This window comes from Macrobrachium nipponense, chromosome 15, assembly GCF_015104395.2.
Source record: "Macrobrachium nipponense isolate FS-2020 chromosome 15, ASM1510439v2, whole genome shotgun sequence".
NCBI lineage: Eukaryota > Metazoa > Arthropoda > Malacostraca > Decapoda > Palaemonidae > Macrobrachium > Macrobrachium nipponense.
Genome location: NC_087208.1, coordinates 6,997,329 through 7,008,642, shown reverse-complemented (window position 1 = coordinate 7,008,642; position 11,314 = coordinate 6,997,329). Strand labels below are relative to the sequence as shown.

Here is an 11,314-nt window from a genome sequence, read left to right as displayed (position 1 = left end):
TCTCCCGTATGCCGGCGGCGTTCGCAAGTGAGCGCCGAAGCGGAAAAAATGTTTTTTTCAAAAAATCACAGCACACTTAGTTGTCATTGCCTGAAGTTTAGTATGTAACCATCAGAAATGAAAAAAATATCATTATCATATATAAATATTGGGATATATCTCAATGCAAAAAAAAAAAATTTCATATATAATTGTATACAAATAGCGCCGTGAGCATAACGGTTAAAGATAACGAGTTAATTTTTTTCGTTGTATTGTACACTAAATTGCGATCATTTTGGTATATAACACATTGTAAAACGATCAAGGCAACACAGAGAAAATATTATCACAAAAGGATGCATGAATTCGTAACGAGCGAACGTAAAAAAAAGCTGTTTTCAAAAATTCACTATAAATCGAAATATTGTGCAAAATGAAGGTAAATGATTAAATATTACTAGAATGTAATAGTTTTAGCTTACAATTGCATTTTTCGACCATTTCGGTTGAGTCAAAGTTGACCGAAGGTTGATATTTTGGCACTTATTGTTATTTATATGAAAATATTTCAAAACTGATAAAAGCTACAACCATGGGTTGTTTTTAGTTGTATTCTACATGAAATTGCGCACTTTTTCATATATAATACTCCATGTAACGGCTAATTTAAAATGGTACAAACATTACAACAATTGGACGAAAAAATTTCTGATTTTTTTCGGAAGAGTTACCGCACGGACGTAAGGAAAATAATTTTTTTTTCATAAATTCACCATAAATTGGAATATTGTGCTAGAGACTTCCAATTTGTTGCAAAATGAAGGTAAATGATTGAGTATTACTAGAATATAAGAGTTTTAGCTTACAATTGCGTTTTTTTACCATTTCGGTAGAGTCAAAGTTGACCGAAGGTTGAAATTTTGGCACTTACTGTTATTTATATAAAAATATTTCAAAACTGATAAAAGCTACAACCATGAGTTGTTTTTATTTGTATTCTACATAAAATTGCGCACATTTTCATAGATAATACTCCATGTAACGGCTAATATAAAATGGTGCAAAAATGATGTCAAAGTGACAAAATAATTTCTGAGATGTGTCGCTGATACTTTTTAGTGCTAGAAGAAAGAAATTCGCGCTTGCGCGCCTGGGTAACGATTGTAAACAAAACAACACCTTGATCTGTGAGCTCCCAGCATCCCCCAAGGCGCGTGATTCAAAAGTTTTCGCCTAGTAGGCCTATAACTATTTTTTCACAAGTTTTTAAAAAAACTTTTTTATATCGACGTACCATACGTCCAACCGGCACCCAACAGACAATTTATTTCGACGTTTAATACATCCAATCGGCATTAAAGGGTTAAAGAGGAAATCTATTCTTACAAGAAAACTCAATTTAACAGACAAAACATTATGCCCAGTTCAAGCATTTGAGGATTACCTAGAGGTCATGGCAAATGTTTCAGAAGGTCCAATTTTCCTACATCCTAGCACGAACAAACCACTCTCTACAAGGCCTAAGAATAATTTTAGTGTTCCTCATTAAAAAGGCTAACCCACATTCCTTTCCTAGATCACATGATATTAGGAAAGTAAGTACATCATTGGCCTTCTTCAGAAATGTATCATTTGAAGAAGTTTCTAAATGTACTGTTTGGTCATCAGAGTCAGTATTCTTAAAACACTACTGCCATGAGATGGAACAAATTCGAATTTACTGTGTATCAGTAGGTGGTATGGTTAGTCCTGACCCCATAGGCGCCACAACAGAAAACCAGGGGTCTCCCTCATGGAAGGGCATCTTGACTATCGCTGGGGAAGGTGCGTAAAGGTTGCAACCATACCCCGCACACTTAAGTAAGTCGCCATAGAACTTCATGCTAAAAGTATATCGTATTTGTTTTCGTTATCTTTTTTACCAAAACTAGTGGCTTGACATTGGACCTGAAATTATTTAATCTGAAAATTTGATATATTTGGGATGAAAATTTGTGAACTTAAGTTTTTCGTCACCTGTCAATTTCTTTGCAATGCTCCTTTGAGGACGAAACAGCGACAACGCTATCAAAAAAGTTTTTGACGCAGGAAAAACCTAATTTTGATAGTCGCTGTTGAGTCCTCAAAACCCTCCACTTCCCTGACGAAAAACCCTGGAATTTGGATCAAGGTACATCCTGCACTGACCAAAAGAGTAATGGATTCTTGGTTTTTTGGCCGGCCTGAGCATAAAACATGATGGCCGATGTGCATGCGCAAATTATATTCTTATCATTTGTCATAGTGTTTATCATTATAGCATAATACCCGGCTAAAAGACCAGGCTAAAAGATATTTCTTTGATATTAGTCCGATCACCGTGGGGTGCTGGCACACACCATGGAGGGTAAATCCTTTGAGGACTCAACAGCAAATACCAAAAATTAAAAAAATAGGTTTTTCCTACGTCAAAACCTATTTATTCAAAAGATAAATACAGTGTATATATACTGTTTGATATCAGTCGTAAAAAAAGAAGAATTTATAATGCTTAGAAGATTTAAACCGCTATTAAAATTCACATTTGATAAAATACAATAAATTGTCTAAGTCCATGAATATTTTCAAGTGCTTCATTATTCACTAAGTATTTAACTTTGCTGAAAAATCTGACATATGTGGTATGAGATTTGTCAGGCAGTACAGCTTATAATCTTGGGGCACTGAAGTTGTTAATTTGAAAATGTAAGACATACAACTGAAAGAATATAGTAGGGCCACTTTTGAATGTTTCAGCTCCTGCCTAGTTCTCACACTGCTTCAAATCTTGAAGGGCTTCACCAGTTGCAAAAATTAAAATTGGTTTAGGGTCATCTAAGCCATTATCGAATTATAGAAACATAAAGATCCATCATCAAGACAGGAATACTGTTGTTGTATAGAGAAGTCAAGGTTCGTCTGAAGAATCATGGATGCTTGGCTAATGCAGATTTCGTCCAACATTGATTGATATGTGAAACTCTTGGCTCTTCAGCCAAATGCAGACTCATTAATTTCCCAAGTTCTTCAATTAAACGAGGGAGAGTTTGACTCGAAATTGACTTCTGCTTTATATTTGCGATAACCATTTTGCCACTAACTTCTGCTGCAGTTGCACTTCGATCATGATTTCCAATTGTCTTCAGTATTTTAAAATGTTCATCTGTATGAAGTTGAGCTCTGCTCTAGCAATTTTAATGCCAGTATATTTTTGAACCACCAGCATTTTCTTTTATGTTCATGGCAAATGTAGTTTTTGTTATCGACTGATTTCTTTCTTCCATTTTCCGAATTTACAGACTTGGAAGTGGCCATTCTATACCTCATGGGCTGACAACTGATACTAAAATTCTTTAATTGAAAAAAAAATAACTGACCACAGTAACAATGCTATACTTTAAAATAAGCCAAAATATGTATATACAAAATGGGTGACCACCACTTGACTTCGAATAATCATTGCATATCTCAAATGAGTAGTATACTTAAAAGCCTTTCATTTCTGAATTGTCTGGGACTGTCCTAGTACCGAATTGTCATGCACCAAATTGCCCAGTACCGAAATGTCTGGTACCAAATTGTCCGGACGCCGATTGAGCTGTTGCTTCTCTAACTGGAGCCATTCCTTGTTGTATTTTGTTGCTTTAGGTTTGGAGTAGATATGACGAAGACCATGGGAGTTGAAGGCCGGTCATGATTGCTTTCCCATGATTGAGTTTATTCTGCAGACTCAGTTTGAGACTCCACTTTCCATGGTAATTTCTGTCAGTTAGGGTGATCTCATGATTTTTATAGACTGGGAATGAGGTTGTTTTGGGATGGGGAGCTTATTACTCTTTGCCTTGGTCTAGGGATCATGGGAAGATCTTCAGCCCAAGCAGCAAGGCAATTCCGTTTCCGGGCATTAACCAAAAATCATCAGTAACCAAAACATTAGAATATTTATGGTAATAAATGGTGTTTACAACATCGTAACCGCCAATAAACTGTTTAATGGCTCCGTTAACTGCTTACTGATGCTGATAAAACACTTACCAGTGCCAAAAAACCACTTACCGATGCCGAAAATCGCTTACCATTGCCAAAAATCTGGTTAACACCATCATTAGCCAAGCATTGTAAAACTGAAATGCCATTAACCAATGCCACCGATAAGTGAGGACTGCTTGTATTTACTCATGGTAGCAGTGAGTGTTCTGTAGACTTTTGGATCATTAAACCTCAAGGAGGTCATGGTGCATGTCCTTTTCAAGAAGGTCATGGGCACTTCTTGTCCAAATAGGACCCACAGACTTGATTTTGACAAGTTTTGCTTGGTTACTTGTTTTCAGTGGAGAAGCAGAAGTAAAGGAAAGAAAGCTTTGCCACACAATGCACATTGTAAGTGATAATAAGTGAGAACACCTACAAGGGTGCACTGCCTCAGCAAGGCTCACGTTTTGAGTGTGCACATCACTGCAAGCTGCCAGTCTGCTGCTCCTCTGTCCATGCTGCCAGAATGCACTTTTGAGACAATGTGGAAGTGTACACCTTTCCTCTGATCCACTCAGGGAGCTTCTGGGGAAACATTTAGCTTTCCTGAACCTGATGAGGACTCCATTGACCTCTCTGGTTATATGAAGAACAGCTCTTCAGTCTCCTGCATTTGTTGGTAGACAACCCCAAAAAGATCCCCATTTGAGAGAAACTTCATTGTCACCTTCATTTCCAACTGTGTCACCTCTTGAAGTTTCAACCCACAAAGTCTATCAAGCAAAATGTAGTCAACCTTAATGTCTATATAGTAATAGGGACAGCTGCAAAACCTGAGCACTCTTCAGATCTTTAGATTTTAAATGTTAACCTTGGTGTCTGCACATTGTAAATGGGAGGCACATGGAGGTGCCCATCAACTTTTGTTAATTGTTAATTGTAGGCTTATAACCCTTATAGGATTGGAAACTTAATCATTAGAACCTATAATAGCAATTGGTCAAGTAGTATATATTTCAATTGGGAATGTAAGGAATTTTCATCCTCTTCATCCCAGCTCTGTGTTCTCCTCATATATGACATCCTAAAAGATGTAGATTTCTAGGCTTTTCCATTCCAGAATCACATAAAGAATCTCATGCCAACAAGGAGTTCGTATTTTTAGGGACTACGTACTTTATATTTCTATGACTTTTCATCGGAGCCCAGGTTTCTTGCTAATCCTCTTCCACAGGACCTCTCTATGGCTTCTGCAGGTTGCAGTGTCATACACACCCAATACTCATGAAAAGTTCCCACTTCCCAGTCTTACTGATCTTACAGTTTCCATCTAGACAGGGCGAAAAATTAAATCGTTAACTGCTGTAGACTTGTGAATCAAGGTGGTGCCATATGTGTAGTTACTTTGCTTCTGTTTAGTAGAACAAGACTGCAGTGTCTGGGACATTCAAAGACTATATGTATACAGTATGTGGGCTATATATATGAGTGGTTAAATTTCATGACTAATTTTTATAGTACCAAATGAGGTGTTTGCATTTAATCTCTATTAAGAACTTGACTTATTTTCTTTTATCTTTTACAGTATCTTTCAAAATATAAGATGTGTAAGGTGGTAGTGCCAACATTATTCTTATCAGGACAGGCTGATTCCTTGGTGCCACCAAGAATGATGATGGAACTATATCATTCATGTGCTTCCCCTGCCAAACGTTTAATGCAGTTTACACAAGGTTCTCATAATGAGACTTGGAAGTGCCCTGGTTATTATCAAGTGTTGGCTCATTTTTTAGATGAGGTGAGAATTTTCAGGTTATTTTATTGTTGTGTTTATAGCTATATAAGCTAGAATTTTTTACAAGTTTTATTTGAGATACCAGTGTGAATTACAGATAAAGCTCATGGTAGATGCAGTGATGCAATAAGTATAAAATCCATGGGAACTATATTTTTATAGAAGATTGTCATCCCCAAAACTGTGTTGAATCAACCAACTGCTTTTATCTTATCTTCTCCCATATTGCAATGTAACTCATGCTACACTGACATACAAAAAATAAACGTGATATGATTTTTTTATGATAGAAATATAATTTTCTGTAAGTGTAAAATTGCCTTAGCTGTACAGATATGCTCCCTCAGAACACTGCAGGACTTAGCAGTCATTTGTTTGTATATACACAGTATATTTTATATAGCTTATGCAGTTGATGCTGTTGCAGTGCAATGATTTTATATACTAGTGTGCACTGGTGTAGGAGGAGAGAGTGGGGACCAGGTTATGAAAACAAAAATGCTAAGTGCTGAATGAAAGTTGCACAGTTAATCTTTAACTCATTTTTTAAATAAAAATTTGTTGATCTCTCTTTAAAATATATCTGGTATGTATTGGTCATTCTTTCAAAAGCCTTAATAAGCTACAGTAACATTGCTATAAAGTGACAAATAATGTTATTCATAAGTTTAAAAATTGTTATGGTTTTGAATGTTTTTCAATACAAATCAACTGCTCCAACAAATAGTATTTTTATTGCAGTGTATTACCACACAATTATACAGCTGTAGGTTCCCTACATGGCAGCCAAAAGATTTAAGCTCTAGCGGTGGCGCCACCATCGCCGATGTAGGTGATGGCATCTCCCGCCACTTGATGTAGGAACGTACAACAGAGCAGGTGTAGTCAGTTTGTTCTCTGCCGGTGCGGACTTTTTCCTTCATTGTCAGATGGTTTTTTTGACTTTTATTTTGGTAAAGTTAGCTTTAACTGCAATTAGTGTTGTTTAGGCCTTCGTGTAAGATTCTAGCCCTTTATAGGTTTTGTGCTGGAGGGTGCAAGGCTAGGTTGAAGGTTAAGCCTATTACGACCCACACTAGAAGTGTATTAAATGTAGAGGTAATGGGTCTGAGTGTGCTCGTAAATCGGCTTGTGACAATTGTAAAGATTGGAGTGACAATCAATCGAAGGTTTTTCTTGCACATTCTGATAAACTAGTAAAGGATAGGATGAGGAAGGCAGCTCTAAGAGCTGAAAGGAAAGCTAGTCTAGTCTATTATGCATCTTCTGCAGATCTAGCTTGTCGTGTTTCTTCTTCTCCTCATCTAGCCGTGTCCCCAATCTTTAGTCCTCCTGCTCCTTTAAATCCTTTACCAGCTTCCTGTGTAGTTTCTCCTGATCCCATTGCCAGTCTCGAATCTAGGTTTGAGAAAATGTTTAATGTTCTTGCCAGTATGGTCTTTTTAGTCTAGCAGCCAAACCCTGATTTTCAGTAGACCTTGCAAAATACCCTCCAAGGAGGATTTGATTGATTTTGGTAGAAAAAGTTCCATAGAATCAGAAACTGAATGATGCCCAGCTGGCATCTTTGAGCATTTTGAGAAATTCAACATGGCGTCCAAGATGGCTGCCGAGTAAATCCAATGGTTATGAACGTCTCTAATTTCTTTATTTTTTGGCCTATGTTATATGATACATCAATTCTAGGATTTTCCTGGTCAAGGAAGCCAATTTTAATGGAAAATGAAGTGTAAACCCAAAGCACTTGAGTTTTCCATATTCAGTATAAAACTCAAATGTTACATTGATTGCAAAAAAAAAAAAATTATGACAAAGAAAGAACCCAAACACATGCTGAATGTTTGGTCACTTTATCAGAAACTGATATCAGAAAATGATGCCCCAGAAAATTTATAAATGATTTAAAGTGAGAAAGTCTTCATTATCATTATCCTTTTCATCGTCAGTGTCAGCTGCTTCATCTTCAGAATCCTGGAAAGTTGCATTGAGATGAATGTAACAGTTAGAGACTGGAGTCGATATTGCACTTGCACAAGGTGCTGCATGCAATATAATTTTTGTGACACAAAATCCTCCTTGTGGACATCCATCTGTTGACAATTGGCAGGTGCAGCAGAGCAGGTTCAGCACATGTTCAGGAGCAGCCTATGTGTCAGGTGGAAGCGGTACTGGAAGAAGGATTTGACTGTCGTGGTTTGGTGTCCACCTGAAGTCCAAGGAGGCCAAAGCTGGAAGATCAGATTGCAATGCTGCTTTCCACAGGCATGCTTGGTAATGGGCTCTCTTGACATGCAAACTAAATGCTCTTGAGCTGGGTGGAAGGGTTGCGAGTTGGAATTTTTGAGATTTGCCTCTGGCCGTTTTGTGTTGCCACACGCTATAGCGAACCTCCAACATAGTGCCAGTTTCCTTGCTGCCATAGATAGCACTTGGCAATGAATGCAACAGCTTGTGTGTCCAAATCTTCTTCATACTGTTCATTATCTCCAAGCAAAGGAGTATAGTGTCTTGTTTGAGGATTTTTAACGCTTTGACTTTTCCCATTCCATACAGTGTACTGATGTTATCACAACCAGTCAGTGCATGGAGAGGAAGTAAATACTTAGCTATTTATGCATGCTTGTTGACTGACATGCCAATATTTATAGTGTTCTCATGGGACATGTTAGAACAAGGAAAATTTTGCAACGGAGACCTTCAGATGCAACAAAGTGGACCAACAGGACAAAAACATCTGTATTGTCACAAATGACATGAATAATTTTCTGGGTTTGTCTGGCAATGTAGACTACATGGTTAGCAATAATGACATTTGCCTCTTCATGGGTTACTTTCAAGCCCATTCTTCTCTGATGCTTTCCTCTCTGAATGGAATATGGTACAGGATCTGACCTGGTGATGACTAGTTCCTTGTCAGTGGCAAGCTGTTGAAAACGATCATCACAAAGGAGGTTAATAATTTGCACCTTGTTGTCCACAATAGACAACAATGCAACTTGAGATGGCAATGGCGAGTTCAACGTAAGATGGAATTGACTACTTTCTTTAGTGGAAGACCATCAACTTCTTGTGCAACCCTTTGGACTGTATGGAAAGTATTGGTTGAACACCAGTTATACATTACTTTGGATTAATTTTTTTTCTCAAGAATGTTTCCACTGCTGCAACAAGATCAACAATTCTTCCAGGACTCTGCCAGTGAATTCTCCAAAGGATGGCACAGCCATCAAGCAGAACCACCTCTGGGTCTGGTGTTGTTTGAGAGGACTGTTCAACACCCAAAGAATTTTTGAGTTTTGACTTCGATAAAGCTGGTCGGAGGTTACCATCATCTTTGAAAAGGGAAGTTGGAATCTGTGAAAGTTCATAGTCTAACAGTTCCCTCATATTGAAGTCTTCAGTATTCATGAGACCCATGGATTTTCAGTCTAACTTGAGTTATTTCCTTTTATCTACATTGTCTCGTCTGCAACTTCTTAGAGAGATGGAGACGCCAACCCAGCGGGAGTTTTTAGCGAGGAAAGAAGTAACTAAAACAAGTAACTCATTTCTGATGCTGCAGGGTAATGTCCTCATGCTTATACTCACTCGGTTTGGAAGAAGTGGGAACACTTTCGCTTCCTGCCTGATTATGTAGCTTGGTTTAAGACGAAAAGGGATTATCTATTGGTGCCTTTTTTTTTATACCTTTCGGGGATAAGTGCAGATTCCTAACGTGCATGGAGGGACAGTTGCAACCTCCTAACATGCATGGAGAGACTTGGGACCAGTACGTTACATGGTGGAGATGGTGAAGGGCAGTTGTGATTCTTTTTGGTTGTCCTCCACTGGTTCAATCTCCCTCTTATAGCTTCCCTTGTCTTCAGCAGAAATTCTCATAAGTCGCTTTTAGTGATGTCATGATCTTTTTTTTTTTTTCAACTAAAAAAATTAACTCAAAGGTCAAATTTCTAAATTTCCCCACGAGAGTATTGTATTATTATATTTGTAGAATGAGTGGTAAAAATTTGAAGCAGATCCTATCAGTCATAAGATAGAAACAGTCATTTACTTTATAATGGGGCCTTATGGTATAGGAGTGCCCCTTAAACCACTAGTATATAAGTGCACTGTCGAATTCTGATATCCTGGTACCTTTCAATGTTTTCTGGCATTTCAAACTTTTCTGGCTTTCATTGTGAGCAAAAACCTAAAAACTACTGCTTTAAACCTGCGCATGAGAGAGAGAGAGAGAGAGAGAGAGAGAGAGAGAGAGAGAGAGAGAGAGAGAGAGAGAGAGAGAGAGAGAGAAACACCATTGGCCCTGGTTAGGTTGTGACACTGACAGATATCCATTTGCAAAAGTCAATTAAGAATACTGATAATTTTGTTTTAGATACTTGATGCAATTATATTTTGAGCATTATTGTCGTATAGTATATGTATTCGTTAAAAATGCAACTTACAAGTATAGTAAATTAAATGAAGTAAAGGTGTGATTTCACCGGTGTCAGATGTTGTTTTTGCCTCTTCCAAAATGTTTTGTGACCTGCACATTATTCGTTTCTTTAGCCACAACCACTACGGTAAATTTTGTGGCATACTTGCATAACGCTTTCCTCTTCGTTGTGTGAAGGATGAATGAAAATTTAATTTATGTTTTTTTTATATGAAAGTCACCATTGAAAATTAGAAGATCTTTAACAAGTAAACAACTGTAAAGCAACTCTTAATAAATGTGTTTAATTATGGTAACCTACTTTGGCAAATGGCTGTTTCTTAATTTGATTGTTTATATCAGTACTTGTTATTGTTTATGTTATTGTTTCGTAGATCAAGACAATCTGTCTTTGAATATTACACGGAACTGATAAGGTGACTGCCTAATTAGTTTCTAGTATCCATTGCAAGTACATATAATTAATTAGTAACACATCATTTAATTAACAGGTCTTCAAAAGAACGACACAACCTCCTGTATTACATCCTGGTGTTGTGTGCTTCTCTGAACCAGAAATACTCTAGCTCCATTTGCATAGGTAAGCAAATATTGTATACTACTCATCCTTGAAAATATATTTCTGTAACCGTTATGAATTTACCTGTACAGGTACCATGTACAGTACTATGTTAAGTAGCACTTAATGTTTAGATAAATTCAGAGGCCTTATTTATTTAGAAAGAGTTGTCATACAAATTTCGTCCCAAGAAATATTAATAGCAATGTATGGTACAGGCAGCCCCCGGTTACCATTGGTATTGGTTTTGCTTTACTTCTCTGTATCCAATGATACTGTATGTAGTCTCCTATTACTATTAGTATAATAAAATACAAAATGATCAGTATTTTGGTTTGGAAAAATAAGCTTAGAGTGGAGGTAAGATTATTTTGCTTTGCAGTGGTACCTTGGCTCACGGACAGTCCTGTTCACGAACAAATCAGGTTATGAACCAGATATTCAAAAAAAAATTTTCCGTTCATGAACCGTGCTTCAAGCCACGAACATACAAACAATAGGCTAATGTCATTTCCTCCTCTTATCTATCCCATTTTCTAGTTAGGCTAAC

General features: G+C 37.2%; 1 protein-coding gene across 1 annotated transcript in view; it reads left to right on the top strand.

Moving 5' to 3' along the window:
• Positions 1 to 11,314, top strand: part of LOC135226942 (uncharacterized) — a 69,008-nt gene that overhangs the window by 47,665 nt on the left and 10,029 nt on the right. Inside the window, exons 3-4 of the mRNA XM_064266623.1 lie at positions 5,558 to 5,770; positions 10,697 to 10,785. Coding sequence (XP_064122693.1) covers positions 5,558 to 5,770; positions 10,697 to 10,771 — 288 coding nt within the window. The 3' untranslated portion in view covers positions 10,772 to 10,785. The remainder of the gene's footprint in view (positions 1 to 5,557; positions 5,771 to 10,696; positions 10,786 to 11,314) is intronic.